This window comes from Carassius auratus, unplaced genomic scaffold (assembly GCF_003368295.1).
Source record: "Carassius auratus strain Wakin unplaced genomic scaffold, ASM336829v1 scaf_tig00023221, whole genome shotgun sequence".
Lineage (NCBI taxonomy): Eukaryota > Metazoa > Chordata > Actinopteri > Cypriniformes > Cyprinidae > Carassius > Carassius auratus.
The window spans coordinates 489,696-508,453 of NW_020525249.1; the positions used below are offsets into that span (position 1 = coordinate 489,696).

Sequence of the window (18,758 nt, forward strand, 5' to 3'; positions counted from 1 at the left end):
GGATATTGGTTTGTTTTAACTCAGAGGGCGTGTCAGCCACATTAAAATAGTTAACAGCTTATGTCATTTGTGGATTAATGTGTATTGGAGACGCGAACCGTTTAAAACGATTCAGTTCGATTTGGTGAACTGGTTCAAGAAGATTACATTGAGTGATTCGTTCGCAAACCGGATATCACTAACTCGCTCACAACAGACCCTGAAGAGAAGACAATGATGAATAAAGTCATAGTTTTTGCTATATTTTTTAGACCAAATATGACCAAAAGCATAATTTTTGGACCAAAATGTATTTTCGATACTTCCAAAAATTCTAAATTACCCTATGATGTCACATGGACTACTTTGATGATGTTTTTCTTACCTTTCTGGACATGGACAGTATACCGTACACACACTTTCAATGGAGGGACAGAAAGCTCTCAGACTAAATCTAAAATATCTAAAACTGTGTTCGGAAGATAATGGAGCTCTTACGGGTTTGGAACGACATGAGGGTGAGTTATTAATGACATAATTTTTCGATGAACTAACCCTTTAATTTCAACACTAATGCCTTATTCAAATCAAAATTTGTGCTTGTTAACATTAGTTAATGCACTGTGCATTAGCATGAACTAACAATGAATTACTGTATTTTCATTAACTAACATTAACAAAGACGAATAAATACAATAATAAATGTATTGTTCATTGTTTGTTCATGTTAATTAATGAATTGACTAACATTAACTAGTAGACCATTTTTCTAAAATGTTAACATGTCAATTATCAATCAATTATTTTGCATATTGACCTCTATAGGTGTACTGTCTCTTGTCATTCCATAGTCTCTTCTTTTCTCACATAATAAAATAATTGAAAGTCAAATACATATACTTTGTCTATTTTTTTCAGTTATTTTACAGTTATTAAGTGGGGTAATGTTTATCTAGATGATTGTTTTTGCTAAATAATCTGTAATCTGTTTTTGTGATAATGGCCAAATAAATGGTTGTATGCCATCTTTTATATGATCGGTTATAGCCTTTCAGTTATGTCTTTATTTCTTCTCATATGGCTTTCCCCATTATAAGTAGGCTCATGAAGAAAACCATAATGAAAAACAGCCACATGAAGAATCGATCCAGAACCTTGGCGACCTTTTTCCACTCTCCAGTTCTTCTTGCTGTGGCTCTCTGATCGCGGTAACAGTTTGCGACATATTCAATATTCCTCATGAGATGTTGCTTCTCACACTTGCACTGCACTTTGAGCCTGCCATCATGATCTCTGTATTCATCCTCTCCTCTTCCTGTGGCTTTTCCCGCCTCTGCCGCCCCATCACCGCAGTCCATACTCATGAACACTCCCTCCTTCCACACACCATACTGACAGGTGGGGTGTTTTCCCAGTGAGCACGCCGGACTCATGATCTGAGACGCGTCTTCTGTGTCACCTGGGAGCTTTGGAGACGTGGCATCCTCAAATTTGAACACAAAGTCATCTTTCCCAGCTTGGCCGTTCATGTTGCAGTTGGATTCAGGCGCTTTTGGTGGTTGGGGGTCTGGTCTCTCTGGCTGTGAGGTCATGCAGTTCTCACCGACTTCATAGACAAAGCAAATCCTGGCCAGATACTGCAGGATAAATTTCTTGGCCCATTCTGGGACAGGTTTGGCCTCAGGGCCGCAGTGATGTATGTTCATAATAAAGATGGTGAGGGCAGTGGATGCAGTGATCATGGTCATTGTGGCTATGTAATATTTTCCTGTAGAGAAAGTACATAAGAGAAAGTTTAGAAACTTTTTGTCTCTGTGATATTGCCAATACAAGATTATATTAGTTTGACTAGATCAGAATGAAAATTTAAAAAGCGACATTTGGCTAAGTATGGTATTCAGTACTCATGGATTTCCAAACTCCATACTAGGGGTTTGGTACCTTGCTTAATGTGGTTATGCATTTAATATTTATAAAATGCAACTGACATAACGTGCACCTTTACACTTTGTCATGTGAATAACCGGTCAGTATTCACACAGATAGCTGCACTATGTAAGATGTATGATTTTAATTTACTGAAAATAACCGACCTAGTCATTTGTTAGAGAATCAGACTTCACTGGTTGAGCTGTGTGAACGTGATTCGCTAAAAAACTGTCCTGTGTCTGAAATCGCCCCCTGTATGCTCAAAGGGTAGAGAATACCCATAATGCACTGTGAGAGTCAATTGGTGTCTCACCAGAAGATGGCACCAACAGCTAGATCATCGATTCATTAATTTCACAAAGTGCTTCTCCAAAGCATACAGCATAATACAATCCTGGTATAAAATCTTTTTTTTTTTTTTTTTTCTTACTGCTGGAGCAGCTAGTTTGCCAGTTTTAAATAATTATTGAACTGCAAGCACAAACTGTGCTTTCCAGTATACTTGTTTCATCACTCACTTGTTTTCATTTACTCCTTCAAGTGACCTGTATTACAGCCTAATTGAAATAGTGAATGAGGGTGTAGGGGCGATTTAGGATACATAAGAGACACATAAGTGACACAAAACTTAATATTTAGCTAAAGAAAAGTGCTTAAATGTCCAGGCTGATATTTGAATTGCATGTGCTCACTATTTGCTGTATATAGTTCATGACTTAAGGCTGACTTTACATTAAAGCTTTTTATATATGCAAACTTTAATCATACAGTATCTAAATGTTTTTCAGCAGTTATGATTCACCTATAAGAGGAACATTCTCTGAGGGAGGCATGATCTCAGCTACCAACAGCTGAAACACGGTGAGTGCTAACATCACAGTGACCCCCAGAGACACCTTCTCTCCAGAGTCTGCAGGTAGATAGAAGCCCAGCGGAGCCAAGAAAGAGATCATCACACAGGGAATGAGCAAGTTGAACACATAAAACGAGGCCCTTCTCTTCAGTTTCAGAGTGTAGGTCACGTCCGGATAAGGGTCTGCACAGCAGCCGTACAGAATGACATTCCTCTCGGCCGGCATTCCCAGCACCTCCCACTCCACGTTGTCCACCAAGTCTGCGAGATCTGCGCTCTCCATGGCGTTCAGAATATCAAGCTGGTTGCCGTTGTAGGTCCATGATCCATAGGTCAGACGACACTGCTGGGCGTCAAAGGGGAAGAATGAGACGTCAACTTTACAGGAGCTTTTAGTGATGGCTGGCGCGTCCCACATGATCTGGCCATCATGACGGATCACGACGTTGGTGTCCATAGTGCTGGTGAAGTGATCATCAGCACTGCAAGACACAGAATATTCTACAGTAAACGGTAGAGTAGTTATGGTTAATTTACTGTGTGCATAAAAGTCAACAACCCTGGAAAAATTTCAGCTTTGCAAGATTAATCTAATCAATCCAAGTAAAAAAATATTCAAAATTCAAATAAAAAACAAATAAAAAAAGCAGAATAGAAATTTAATCTTGTAGAACAAGTGTACATGCTTTTGTCTTTTTGAGTCCATCAACTTAGCCCATCTTGATTACTGAATATTTTCCACTCTTCATGTCATCATATTTTCAGGAGGATCTAATGTATAGGTTTTTTTTTTTTTTTATTAAATTTAAGTTTGGAATCTGACTGGTCTATTTAAAAACCTTCTTCTTCTGAAGCCATTCCAGTATCTACTTTTTGTGTTTGAGGTCATTATTGTGCTGAAAGATGCAGGCCTTCATCTTCAGATTGTTCATGAAGTCCCACAGTTTTTCCCCAAAGAACATTTAACATGATTTTACTTGGATTCATTTGTACACCTCTAAACTGTAATTTCAACAGGAGTTTTGTTTTGTAATTATAGCCACTGTAGAGTCATTACATTCCCCCAAAGTGGCAAAGAAAGTGGTTGAGAAAGAATCTGTAATGAGTAAATACTGACTATTCCTTTGCTGGGTTTTCACTATTTATATGTTCAGGGTATACAGTACAAAACTGACATGACAAAAACTTCATTCGTATATGTCGTTCAGGTGAATTTAATTGAAATAGATGCCACAATAAAAGACTAACATTGACAAATGTATTCAAATGATAGTGTGGTAGTCTGTTTGAGGCCTAATCTAATACAATATTGACTAAGAAATTCCAATAAGAGGTGTGCAATATCCTCCAAATTCAATGCAGGGGTAGCTATAGAATCACTTAAATATTGCTCCATTTGATGTTTTATTATTTTATTTTATTTTATTTCACTTTGAAATAAATGCAACGCCTAACAATATTACTAAAAGCCTTAAAAACAACAGGAGCATATGAATGTTCAATCATAAATGCTTTAATTAAGTGTTGAGTTTGTGCCTCCATGTGGGGGAAAAAGATATGGAGGGTTTATTGGGTCAGATTATAAACTAAAAGTCTAAAACTAAAAGTCTTAAACCAAAACTAAAAATTTTAATTTGAAACTTAAAGTCCAAGTCGAAAATTAATTTGGTATTTAGGATTGGGCATTTGGTATTTAGGATTGGGCATTTGGTATTTAGGATTGGGCATTTTGTATTTAGGATTGGGCATTTTCTATTTAGGGTTGGGCATTTGGTCATTTAGCCATTTAGGATTTAGGATTGGGCATTTGGGGATTTAGGATTGGGAATTTGGTATTTAGGATTGGGCATTTAGCCATTTAGGATTGAGGATTGGGGATTTGGGGATTTAGGATTGGGCATTTGAGGATTGAGGATTGAGGAGTGTATGCAAATTAGGAGGCGTGGCCCAAATACTGGAGGCTGGGTTTGAAATGGCTGGTGCGCAGAGGCACCTTATGGACAGCAGAGGGAGCTTCCAGTCCTAAGGAGCACACTGTAATGAAAGTAATGTAATTGTAATGTAATTCTGTTTCTGTAATGAAACAGAGCGAGTGAGCGGCTTGAGCGAGGACTGTGTGATAACTTCAACTTAATGACAGCTTTGTAACATTTGTGGCCTCAAACACAAAGTCACCAGTGAAATGAGTGCTATTGGTCTGACGACGAGAAAGCAGCAGACAGTGCAGCAGGTAAGATGCTAACATTAGCTACTAGTTATATAAGCTGATATTGCTTACATGCTTTAGTAGGGTATTATTATATTGGGACATGCTGAAAGTGAAAGTGACGTGACATTCAGCCAAGTATGGTGACCCATACTCAGAATTTGTGCTCTGCATTTAACCCATCCGAAGTGCACACACACACACACTGTGAACACACACCCGGACAAGTGGGCAGCCATTTAAGCTGTTGCGCCTGGGGAGCAGTTGGGGGTTTGGTGCCTTGCTCAAGGGCACGTAAGTCATGGTATTGAAGGTGGAGAGAGAACTGTACATGCACTCCCCCCACCCACAATTCCTGCCGGCCCGGGACTCAATTGGGAGTCAATTCCTGCCGGCAACCTTTCGATTGGGAGTCCGACTCTCTAACCATTAGGCCACGACTTCCTCATGCTGCCTTGTTTACTGCGGTTAACCCCTCTGACATTAGTAGATATACTCCTTTCACTCCAGTCAGTCCCATATTCTTCACTGACCTGTTGAAGAGCAAAATGGCTATTTTAAAAAGTAAACAGTACAAAATCCAAATAAAAGCCAAGAATCAGAGCGTAAATACAAGCAACTTAAGAATCATTGAACTAATACAGGAACATAGTGAGCACTTCTGGAAACACTGCAGCAAATCTCTGACCCAAAGCTGTGACACCAAGTGGTCCTTCATGTCAAGGTGAAACGTCTGCAAGAATCATGACAAGTCAGTGGGTGGGTTATATATTGTTATAAGAAAAGTTACTGAAACATGGCCTTAACGGTTCAACAGTCCCCTTTGGTCCTGTTTGACTTCAGGTGAGTAACACAACACTGAACTACAGTGTTAGCTGTGATGGTTAAATCTTTCCACACAAGACAATATGTTAGTGACCCAATGGCGCAGACTGCAAGTGACTAGCATAATATCAGCTGGAAGCAGCAAAGTCACCACATAAACACGTTAAGACGATGTCAGAGCATAATATAGCAATATATTGCGGTCCTTTTTACACTGCACAAAAGCCCTGCTGTTACATCGTCACTGCCTTCATGCTGCCTTTACTGTTTCCTAACCTTGATTTTTTTTTTATGCGTTGCGTTATATATATATACATACATGACATATGACATCAAAGAGAGTAGACGCTCCTTATGCTTTTGAATCGCTCTCGCAGTACTTTAATATCATAATCCGATCGGTCTTGCAGTGTGCAGCGCCGGTTCAAGTCGAACAAGCCTAATTTATTTTCTCTCACAATCTTAATAAAATGTAAATAGGCTATATAGCAAAAAAAGAAAAAAAAACATAAACAAGACCATCTAGTGGCAATGTGAAAGGAGTGTATCTACTAATGTCAGAGGGGTTAACCGCAGTTTAAAAAACAAGGCAGCGTGTCCCAATATAATAATACCCTACTAAAGCATGTAAGCAATATCAGCTTATATAACTAGTAGCTAATGTTAGCATCTTACCTGCTGCACTGTCTGCTGCTTTCTCGTCGTCAGACCAATAGCACTCATTTCACTGGTGACTTTGTATTTGAGGCCACAAATGTTACAAAGCTGTCATTAAGTTGAAGTTATCACACAGTCCTCGCTCAAGCCGCTCACTCACTCTGTTTCATTACAGAAACAGAATTACATTACAATTACATTACTTTCATTACAGTGTGCTCCTTAGGACTGGAAGCTCCCTCTGCTGTCCATAAGGTGCCTCTGCGCACCAGCTATTTCAAACCCAGCCTCCAGTATTTGGGCCACGCCTCCTAATTTGCATACACTCCTCAATCCTCAATCCTCAAATGCCCAATCCTAAATCCCCAAATCCCCAATCCTCAATCCTAAATGGCTAAATGATTAAATGCCCAATCCTAAATACCAAATTCCCAATCCTAAATCCCCAAATGCCCAATCCTAAATCCTAAATGGCTAAATGACCAAATGCCCAACCCTAAATAGAAAATACCCAATCCTAAATACAAAATGCCCTATCCTAAATACCAAATGCCCAATCCTAAATACCAAATAAATTTTCGACTTGGACTTTAAGTTTCAAATTTAAATTTTTAGTTTTGGTTTAAGACTTTTAGTTTTAGACTTTTAGTTTATAATTTGACCCAAAAATCCCTCCATAAAAAGAAAGAGCAAACAAAAATGGCCATCTGAATACCAATCTGACCTGTTATATAGGACTATATCAGGTCTCCATACGTAACTACCAGGTATACGGATGGTATCAAGCCCATCATAGTTCGCCTTATTCCAGGTGAGATACTTGTCAATCCAGACTTGCCGTATCCATAAATAAGCTGTCAGAATCTGGTTACGCTCGTCCTGTAATAGAAGGGTACACAGTCTCAGCAATTCATATGACCTTTTTTATCCAACCATACTGTAAAAATTATATAAAACTCCTTATATGATTTATATCACAGTATTTGTGATGCTTGCAAATTTATCTGTGTTTGTTATCCAACAGAATTACAACATTTTCTCTAGTGTCCTTATTCAAACTCATTTTCTGGTAGGCTGTGGTTCTGTGTATCCTGTGGTAGATTACCATGTCAATGATTTGGGAGAGTGTGATCTGTAGTGTGACGTTCAGGATGTCTTCTGTGTCTTCCACTGGCCTCAGCGCACTTGTGTAGTTTCTAAATAAATCATTGAGCAGTTTCTGGGCATAGATCCCATTGGCCCCCCAGCAAACTGGGAAAAACAAGAAAAAAAAGAAAGAACGGTTTTCTGTTTGTATATTGTAATTAATACTGAATAAATACTTTTATTCAGCAAGGATGTCAATTTATTGAAAGGGTCAGTAAATACATTTATCATTATTAAAATGTTTTCTATTTCAAATAAATGCTTTTGGAAATTTATTTTTCATCAATGCAATCAATCAACAAAACAAAAACTGAAAAAAAGTATTGATGCTGAAAACTCAGCTTTACATCACGGGAATAAATTCTTTTCAATTTGTATTCAAATATAAAACAGTTTTTCTAAATTGTAATATTTTTCACAATATTAATAATTTTACTGTATTTTTATCAGATAAATGCAGCCTTGATGAACACAAGACTTACAAAAAATAAAAATAAAAAAAACGTGGTGTAAATGTGATGTGGCGAGTTTTTTTGCATTTATTCATTTAACAGATGAACTTACAAATGTTGGAATGTAACAAAGCAAATACAAGACAAGATTAATTCTATGGTAAACCAAATCATAACTTTTCAGTTTTATTATATATTTGAGTTTTAATGTTTCTCTATTACTGGACAGCAATAGATCAGAGCCGCCTGTCAATCAGGGCCACATGCCAGTTCTTGTGTGATGGATAACACATGTCCACATGACAGATGGCTTAATCGGGAAGAGTGGAGGGATGAGATTTCCTGCTAGATTACCCATCTGAGGCTATACAACACAAGAGATTGAGTATATCTACCATTAAGCAGCTGGTCAGTATACCAATATCGAATATTCCCACTGTTATTGTCCAGAAAAAAAGAAAACAGATACAGTTGAAACACACTGACACTTTGTGACAACATGCCCCAGTAGCACAGAACATGGTGTCTTACTATACAGGATTAGATGGTACACCAGTGCAGAGCAAAAGAGGATAATTAATATTAAATAGGTACTAAAAACTATCTGAAAGCCTTTGAGTGATATAGACACAGGTCCAGACTTTGCCAGATGTTTGCTACTGCTCTGTCATGTCAGTGAAGCTTTAAAAGAGATTTACAGAAAGGATTATCATATTAGACTGACAATGTGATGTCAAGATACAGAAATAGATATATAGATGGAAATCAATGCATAGAGTAAATGGCAAATAATGCACTTTTACTTCAATGTCACTTTTTACAGTACGTTATAATAGAATGTTTAAAATTAATTTAATTTAATAATGTTTTAAGACCTATTACGGTCTAAAAATCTAACAATTGTGAACAGAAACTAACAACAGCACAGTGGCACACTAATATGTAAGAAATAAGAAAGCATTACCTGGCACAAACAGCAAGCAGAAGGTAAAAAAGGCAAAATATTGCACATTCTTGGCAGGCATCTCACAGTTCGGTTTACTGAAGCTCTGCAATTGGGCATTAAATGACAAGTGAATAGATGTTCGATTCATTGAAGATCTAGTCTTTCAACTCCAGATGACAGCTGCTGTATGAAAAAAGTCAATAATACACAGAGACACGAAACAGTTTAATCCTCCAAACAGAGCACGTGTGTAATCCAGCCTCTGTGCCTCACTCTATTTGACATCGTATTATATATGTTTTTGCTGCCATTGACATACACATGCATTTATTAGTATTAATATTATTTATTCATAAAAGGCAGTTCATAAATGTTAAATAGTTCATAATTTATTAAATAAATAATAATGATCAAAAATAAATTTGACTAGTAATATTATGTCCGTCCATCAATGTTTTTTTATGAATCTTTATATAGCTGTGTTATATAACACAATAATATAAAAATACAAATAGTTTACATTTATATTTTACATTTATTCATTTAGCAGCCTCTAAATTTTGTTTAAAAGCAAATTCATAAGTGTTGCTAAATTTTACTTATGAAATGACTTATATTTTTGCTATCAAAATGCTCATAGGAAGACAATAGTGTCATTATTTTGCAAATAAATAATTAGACCTGGGAATAGATTAATAATATATTTAATGCAGTTGTCATATTTGATAAACATTAGCTAACCTCACAACAGTTTATTAATTTTACCATTATTTGGATTTCAAATACTGTAAGGGAAAGGCCTGAATAAAACCAGCAGGTCTCTATCATGTTTAGCAAGTTTAAATGAGGTGCTTTCAATCTTTGACCACAGGCTGGCAGTATCAGCGCATAATTTAACTGTAGAGTCACAATGTATCTTACCGCATCAGACTGAAGATTATCTCATCATGTGATCATTATATTAGAAGGAAAAAATATATATTTTTACATGATCTCATTATCATGTGATCAGTATGCGAGAAGAAAAAATATATATATTTACATGATCAAATAAACTGTTGTATTTGTACATAGACTTGCAAATTGTAGATAGTATTTGTATAATTTAATGAATGGGAAATAAAATGTTGAAACATAATGAAAGCCAGAGAGGTCCAAACAAAGACAAGGGTGTTGTTTTGTGTTAGCCAGAGGCCATAACACTGATTTCACTGTCAAATTCTCTGGCTTGTGGTCTGGATTTAAGTGAATGAACAGCAGTGTTTGCCTGATCATAAAACTGCAGCAGTCTCATGTTAGTCTACTTCATTTTACTTTCAAATCACACTGAGGCACATGCAACACCATGTAACTCTGTGAGATCAGATCAGATCTCGTCCAAGTAATAGTCTTTTCTAGAGCTTTTCTTAAGGCTAGAGTTTTTATTTTTATTTTTATTCACAACCCTGAGATTCATTTTATTTAAATTGAGTATTTTCCCAGCTAAAAGTGACTAATTCTATTGTTCTGTTCTCTTGTGTCTCCAGACATACAACAAATACCAAGACTGCTGCAAACTGTGCCAGAAATTGCAGAGGATTTTGAGGAGGGAAGTGAATGTTTCTCATTTCTGCCACTCTCACTAGCAAGAGTCTCGAAAGTCAACACAAAAGAAAGTACATGGACGCATGAAAATTGCTTCATAAGCAGCCACAAACTCATCTCCCCAAAAAAATGAACTTGAAACTAATAAGTTTCATGTTTTGTAATAGTGAGGTAAGTGGGCAAAGCACAGATTTTCATAAATGGTTCCTCCTTTTTATAAACATGCGCAGAAAAGTAAAAAGTTTAAAAAGCATTTTATACATACTGTGACAGTGGTTGTGTGAACTGATTCCCACAGAAATGGCACAGAATCTCTTTCTTGTGTTCAAGAGTATGTGATATTTAATACTGATTTCTGCAGCGAGGTTAAATATGCCAATGAGCATCAAATTGAAAACAGGCTTTGCTTTACATGCAGATTCAGAATCTATCATGCTTTATACCTGCAGTATGTTTGGAAATATCATGAATTAAACTCAAAGTCAAATGTACTGTAGTTTGAATCAGTGACAGTTTTGCTTACATTTGTTGGCTATATTTAACTTTGAGTAACAAAAAAAAACACAATTAAATTATTGGGAGCATTCAGAAATAGGACTCAGCTAGTGATTTGAAACTTAAAGGGTTAGTTCACCCCAAAATGAAACCCAAAATGAAACCCTCATGTCTGTAAGACCTTCGTTTATCTTCAGAACACAAATTAAGATATTTTTGATGGAATCTGAGAGCTCTCAGACCCTCCCATAGACAGCAACACAAATGAAAGGTTCCCAGACAATCGATAAAACAGTCCATATGACATCAGTGGCTCAACTTCAATTTTGCGAAGCTACGAGAAGCTACTTTTTTGTGCAAAGAAAACAAAATGACGACTTTATTAAACAGTTCTTCTCCCCTGAGTTACGGTCTTCTGCCATTTTCATTAATATAATATATATACATATATATTCTAGAGCTTTTCTCAGAACCAGAACTTAAAATTGCTAGATAATTCACAATTCATTTAGAATTACAGAGAAACTGCAAGTAACACATTTTCAAGTAAAAATTTTCAAATAGAAAAACTGAAATAGTATTTTCTCGGAAAAATGACCCCAATGATCTTTATTTTAGTAACAACTTTGAAAATATTTTTCACTGTGCTCTTCACATTAATCGTAAACATAATATAAGATAATCTGTCATATTGTTATTTTGAACTCACACTAACATGCTAGCTGCTCTTTCCTTTAAATAATTCTGTAAACTACTGTAAACTCATATTTTGATTATACAACAAAAAATAATCATGGAATCTTAACTTTCTGTAAATATTTTAATAGTGGAAATTTAAACTATAGCTAACTTATTCCTTAAATGCTAACATGCTAAGTAACACATTGCTTTGATTAGCATAACAATAGTTTAATGTGTAGGCCTATTTATTAACATTTAACATATATGATACCTGCTTAACTTGTCACAAACATAACAAAAACTCAGAACACCAAACTAAATCTCCCATTTAACAATCTTGCAAAACAAAAACAACAATAACAACATTATACTGTATAACGTTTAATTTTGGCATTTACTCTACCTATAGAGTGCCATGGCATATTAGTGTGTGTTGTGATAGGTTAGCTGGGCTAGTGTGTGTGGTGATGGGTTAGCTGGGCCACTGTGTGTTGTGATTGGTTAGCTGGGCCAGTGTGCCGTGATTGGTTAGCTGGGCCACTGTATGTTGTGATAGGTTAGCTGGGCCACTGTGTGTCATGATAGGTTAGCTGGGCCAGTGTGTGTGTTGATAGGTTAGCTGGGCCAGTGTGTGTTGTGATTGGTTAGCTGGGCCAGTGTGTGTGTTGTGATTGGTTAGCTGGGCCACTGTGTGTTGTGATTGGTTAGCTGGGCCAGTGTGTGTTGTGATTGGTTAGCTGGGCCACTGTGTGTTGTGATAGGTTAGCTGGGCCACTGTGTGTTGTGATTGGTTAGCTGGGACAGTGTGTGTTGTGATTGGTTAGCTGGGACAGTGTGTGTTGTGATTGGTTAGCTGGGCTAGTGTGTGTTGTGATTGGTTAGCTGGGACAGTGTTTGTTGTGATTGGTTAGCTGGGCCACTGTGTGTTGTGATTGGTTAGCTGGGACAGTGTGTGTTGTGATTGGTTAGCTGGGCCAGTGTGTGTTGTGGTTGGTTAGCTGGGCCAGTGTGTGTTGTGAATGGTTAGCTGGGCCACTGTGTGTTGTGATAGGTTAGCTGGGCCACTGTGTGTTGTGATAGGTTAGCTGGGCCAGTGTGTGTGGTGATAGGTTAGCTGGGCCACTGTGTGTTGTGATTGGTTAGCTGGGCCACTGTGTGTTGTGATAGGTTAGCTGGGCCAGTGTGTGTGGTGATAGGTTAGCTGGGCCACTGTGTGTTGTGATTGGTTAGCTGGGCCAGTGTGTGTTGTGATTGGCTAGCTGGGCCAGTGTGTGTTGTGATAGGTTAACTGGGCCACTGTGTGTTGTGATTGGTTAGCTGGGACAGTGTGTGTTGTGATTGGTTAGCTGGGCCAGTGTGTGTTGTGATTGGTTAGCTGGGACAGTGTGTGTTGTGATTGGTTAGCTGGGACAGTGTTTGTTGTGATTGGTTAGCTGGGCCACTGTGTGTTGTGATTGGTTAGCTGGGACAGTGTGTGTTGTGATTGGTTAGCTGGGCCAGTGTGTGTTGTGATTGGTTAGCTGGGCCAGTGTGTGTTGTGATTGGTAAACTGGGACAGTGTTTGTTGTGATTGGTTAGCTGGGCCAGTGTGTGTTGTGATTGGCAGTACTCAGTGCCTGGTCAGGAAATGTCATGCCCCTTACCATAGTCGCCTGCTGCGAGCTTCAGTTGTAAATTTGCGTCAAGATCAAATCAATTTAAGCACAATTTAAACCTGGATGATTGTAACCACTCTAATTTTGTCTGTCTTGGGAAAGCTAAAATGTCTCCGAAATAGTGATAACACTCACTGCCTTCTCTGTAGTGCAGCCCAACCAAATTTGTTTAAATAAAATATCTCCTTTTGAATTGGAATTTGAGCTTTGTATCTTTGCAGATCTTGTTTATGCTCAAACAGCAACATTACAGACTAACTAAAGTTGAATAGTTGAAAAAGCATAATAGCTCCCCTTTAGGTTTGGCCTACTCCAACCAATCAATAATTATTTGGAATATTTTCAGCGTATTTCTATTTTTTATTATTTGAAACCTAGCATTATTCATATTAATATTCTTTAAAATATTCAATATATTTAATTTCTCTTTAAAATAAATACCACTTGGTATGATATTTTGTTATATAATGTAAAAAACATTTGTAACTTTTAAAATTTTATTTAAAAGATTTTCATTTATTTGTACATGTGATAAAACAAATACCCCATACAAAAATACATATGTTCAGATCCTGTCCAATTTATAGTAGCACGCATGATTTCTTGGGGGCTCTGGATTTGGGGTTGAGGAAAACGTGAACAGCTTCTGTAAACACTTCCTTCACCCCATCCTGGTTGAGCGCTGAACACTCCATGTATTTGCTGGCCTGGATTTGTCGGGCCAGCGCCACCCCCTGCTGCTGGGACACCACAGACAGGTTCTTCTCTTTGAGCTTCTGCAGCACCTCTGGATCCTCTCGCAGATCCTTTTTAGTCCCCACCAGCAGGATGGGCACATTAGGACAGTGTTCTGACACCTCGGGGTACCACTTTAGCTTGACATTTTCATAGGACGAGGGGTTGGTGATGCAGAAGCAGATGATGAAGACATTGGTCTGTGGGTAGGAAAGAGTTCGTAGACGGTCGTACTCCTCCTGTCCCGCGGTATCCCACAGGTTCAGACTGACGACTTTAGAGTCTACAGTGAGCTGTGAGCTGTAGTTGTCAAAAACAGTGGGTATGTATTCTTTAGGAAAGGCATTGGTGGTGAAGGAAATCAGGAGGCAGGTCTTCCCAACGGCACCATCTCCAACTACAACACACTTGACGTTCTGCATTGTTGTTCTCCCTTCAACTTTCAATAACTGAAAGACACACAAGCACCAAATGTAGACTATGACTTGCATTCAGTACATGAGATATTTATCAGAAAAAAAAATCTAGATACACAACTCAAGTTTTGAATAATTAGGTTTTTGTTCACCAAGGCTGCATTTCTTTAATCAAAAATACAGTAAAACAGTAATACTGCAAAATATTACAATTTAAAATACTTTTTATTTTAATATATTTAAAAATGTAATTCCTGTGATGCAAAGCTTAATTTTCAGCATCATTACTCCAGTCTTTAGTGTCACGTGATCCATCAGATCATTGTAATATGCTGATTTGCTACTCAAATATTATACTTTTTATTGGTGATAAATTATTAATAATTGGTCTTATCTTTAACAGTATTGAAAACAGCTTTTGCTGCTTAATATTTGTTATTTATTTTTATTTTATTTTATTTTGGGGGGAAACTGGTACTTTTTTCCTGGATTCTTTGATGAATACAAATAGAAATGTATGTATGTATATATATATATATATATATATATATATATATATATATATATATATATATATATATATATATATATATATATATATATATATATATATATATATATATATTATAAAGTCTTTTGTCACTTGATCAATTGAATGTGTTGTTGCTCAATAAACGTGTACATTTCTTATCTTTTTAATATATTTTGAATGGTAGTGTATCACATTTTCTACAAAAATATGAAGCAGGACAACTTTTTTTTCAACATCGGCAATAATAAGTACTGTTTCTTGAGCAGCAAACTAGCATACTAGAATGATTTCTGAAGGATGATGTGGTATTGAATACTGGATGATACTGAAAACTAAGCTTTGAATTACATTTAAAAATGTATTTAAATAAAAAACTGTTATTTTAAACAGTTATCTTTTTGAAACGATGTGCCAAATACTGCAGATTGATATTAGTCAAAAACAGTCATTCCAATACTGATTAAAATAAATTAACATATTCATGGTAGAACTCCATCATGGATGAGTAAATCATGTTTCTGTCAGATTATCATGTGCATTTAAGATAAATATGACCACCCTTAATGACCACAAAACATGAGTGTTGTCAGTGACCTTTATTTATATCTTTCTGAGAAGAACAGTTGCATAGAGCTGGTAGGGAAGTAATTCATCTCACTTGGGTGTCTGTTAACATCTTCTGAAACAATGCAATAATGTAATAATCTTGCAATATTTATTATAACATATGATGTCCATTCTCCTCATCTTAGAAAACTCAAATGAAGAGGCTGTCGACTCGTTTTACATGTTGATTTATCTGTTGAAGGCCTAATATGTACGATAAAGTACTTACATGTACTCTAGTTATGCAGATCTGAGTTTGAAATGTGAAATCAGTAAAGTATTTATAGCTTTAGGAGTCTGACATGACTTTGCTGACAAAAAGACAGTTCCTTTTTTTTCAAAGAAACTAGAACTTGGAGCTGTACAGCTTATTCTTTTAGAGGGCAAGAACCACAAACAGTCCATTCACTTATTGTATGATTGCGTAAAAAACTTAAGCTCCAGTCAAAAGACTCTACAAGAGTCATTAAATCAATGTATGTGCATCTCACATATTTCAGATGATGCTATTCTCCATCAAACCCTTTGATCTTGAATATTTTTCCAATTATTATCTAATAAATACAAAATTGTCTTAGTTCTTTTATATCCAAATGCTACCAACACTATGTAGGCTTCACAAACTGTAACTCACATTATATGTTTTAGTAGAAAAGAGAAGGTTTTCTTTCTTTATTATATTTAATAGATATAAAATCTAAAATAGCATTACATAGTAACTTATTATTATTTGGTCAGATATATAAAACACAACAGAGCTCCATTCGACTATAGCAGAAAAAATATTAAAAAAAAAGGATGTAACTGCTTTAATGACATCAATGCATTCTTATCAGTACAAATGATCAAACCAGAGATGCGAATTAAATCTGGCATAGAATAAAAACTAATAGGATAGAGAGTTTGGGACAAAGAATCTAATGCAAATAAGAGATAAACTCACCGTGCATGATACAAAAGAGCGTCCAGGAAATTGTCAATAGTGGTATGAATAAAACTCCCTAAATACAGTAACACAGAAGACTGAAGGAGGAAGTGAGCACAGCCTAGTGCGCTGAGAGGAAGTCAGTGACACAAAAAGGCAAAAGCTGGTGGAGATGTTCATAGATGATACAGGCCATAAGTTAACAGCCTCAAATGTATATACTTTTTCTGAAATGCACTCTCAGGCCATCCAATCATTCACATGCTCACCAGTGGATCCTCTGCAGTGAATGGGTGCCGTCAGAATGAATAAGAATCAGAATTAGCTTTATTCACCAAGTGTGTGCAAACATACAAGGAATTTGGTGTGTTTCTTTAGCTCTTGGTACATACAGTACATATATGACATGAGAAAAGAAAGAATAATAAGTACAACTTATAGGCTAATAATAATAATAATGTGGTAAACATCTGAAGTGAAAGTGAAAGTCGTGACATTTGCCAAGTATAGTAATCCATACTTGGAATTGGTGCTCTGCATTTAACCCATACAGCAGTGAGAAGTGGAAATGGAGAACACACCATTAACACACATCCAGAGCAGTGGGTATCTGGTACAGATTTGTGAATTTTTTACTGTACAGTTGTATAAATAAAATATGCATATGTATTTACATAATACTTAAAAGAAAATTAATAACTGGAAACAGGTAATCATTTCTATTTTTGCTGTTAAAAATGGAGATGGCATGGGGAGGGGGTCTGTTTTTATGCCTGGATGTTCTAGTACACAGAGATCTGTAGCATCTGCCAGAGGGCAGAAGTGCAAACAGGTTGTGGCCGGGGTGAGAGGGGTCTGTGATGAAATTGTCTGCCCGTTTCTTCACTCTGAAGTTATACAAGTCCTGAAGGTTTGGCAGGTGCACACCAATTAGTCCAAACTGTTGATAAAAACATCACAATAATCAACAAATAATTCACACAAATCCAGTCCATCAACATCTCATAAAGAAGAAAGCTGCATGTTTGTATGGATGCCTCAAACTGAAACTGTAAATGTTAACATCGATTAGTGACATTTTCAGTGTCATCACGAAGCCACTCGGAGGCACTGTAATCTTTTCACAGACACAAGCACACTCTGCAATCCCTTCACATAAAGGGTTGAGTAGGAAAAAACTAAAGTATTAGGAAAATAGCATCACAACAGATGTGAGTGTCCAACAAGACAGTGAATGCATTTTTTTTTTTTTTTTTTTGGCACCAGTCAAAGGGCCACTTCCTAAGGAATTCCTAAGGAATGCATGAACTGATAAGATGTATACTTTGAATGTAATTTAAGTTGCTTTGGATAAAAGTGCATAAATAAAGAAAAATAATTTATATGAATAAAAAGTATAATAATGTAAGGGAATATAAAGTACGACGTGCAAATATTTGATAAAAAATAAATAGAAAATAGTCTTATAATTATTAAAATAAATGTAATATAATATAATTATATTATGAATATTATTGTCATAAAACACCTTTCAGTGTGGTAAATAATACACAAACTAAATACTGAATTAATGAAAAACTTAAATTGCAAAAAAAGATTTTCGTGAAGTTCACAGTTGGGTCAGGAGATATCTGTTAACTACAACATCATTAATTAAATGAAAAAAAAATACATTATAGCATATATGCATTTTTTTAAATTATATTAATAAAAAGTATAATACTATAAGGGAATATAAAGTACAGGCAAATAAATAAATAAATACAAATAACAGTTGCCTGACATTAAATGTTATATTATGTAATTATATTATGCATTATAAACAGTGATGCCAAATTAAATAATTTCAAACAACTTTAATTGTGGTAAACATAATACACACACTAAATAAATAATCACTCATAAACATAATAGAAAACATCATTACTTATAACCAAGTCAGTCTATTGAAAGTCGACACCATTAAATAACAAGCAGCGTGTGTGTTTGTTGTAACGGAGACCGTTTGATAGGCTTCGGCATGGTGTAGATAGCAGGGAGTGCGTGACTGCGCATGCGTCACGCCGCAGACTGTCAGCCCGGCGTGAGTCGAGGAGGAAGCGCAGCTTGTTCGGCCTCCTTTGCTTCCGTCCCTGA

General features: G+C 36.3%; 2 protein-coding genes across 2 annotated transcripts; both read right to left on the minus strand.

Annotated features, from left to right (window-relative positions):
• Positions 1–1,052: 1,052 nt before the first annotated feature.
• On the minus strand, positions 1,053–9,072 carry LOC113077776 (neuronal acetylcholine receptor subunit alpha-9-like). The gene is made up of 5 exons (XM_026250044.1): positions 9,012–9,072; positions 7,555–7,700; positions 7,174–7,328; positions 2,711–3,243; positions 1,053–1,747 (listed from the first exon to the last, which is right to left on the minus strand). The coding sequence occupies exons 1-5, from the start codon at positions 9,070–9,072 to the stop codon at positions 1,053–1,055; spliced, it is 1,590 nt and encodes a 529-aa protein (XP_026105829.1).
• A 4,917-nt stretch (positions 9,073–13,989) lies between these two features.
• Positions 13,990–16,734, minus strand: LOC113077773 (rho-related GTP-binding protein RhoG-like). Its single transcript, XM_026250041.1, has 2 exons — positions 16,641–16,734; positions 13,990–14,592 (listed from the first exon to the last, which is right to left on the minus strand). Exon 2 carries the CDS (start codon positions 14,563–14,565, stop codon positions 13,990–13,992), a length of 576 nt encoding a protein of 191 aa, XP_026105826.1. The 5' UTR covers positions 14,566–14,592; positions 16,641–16,734.
• Between the last annotated feature and the right edge of the window lie 2,024 nt (positions 16,735–18,758).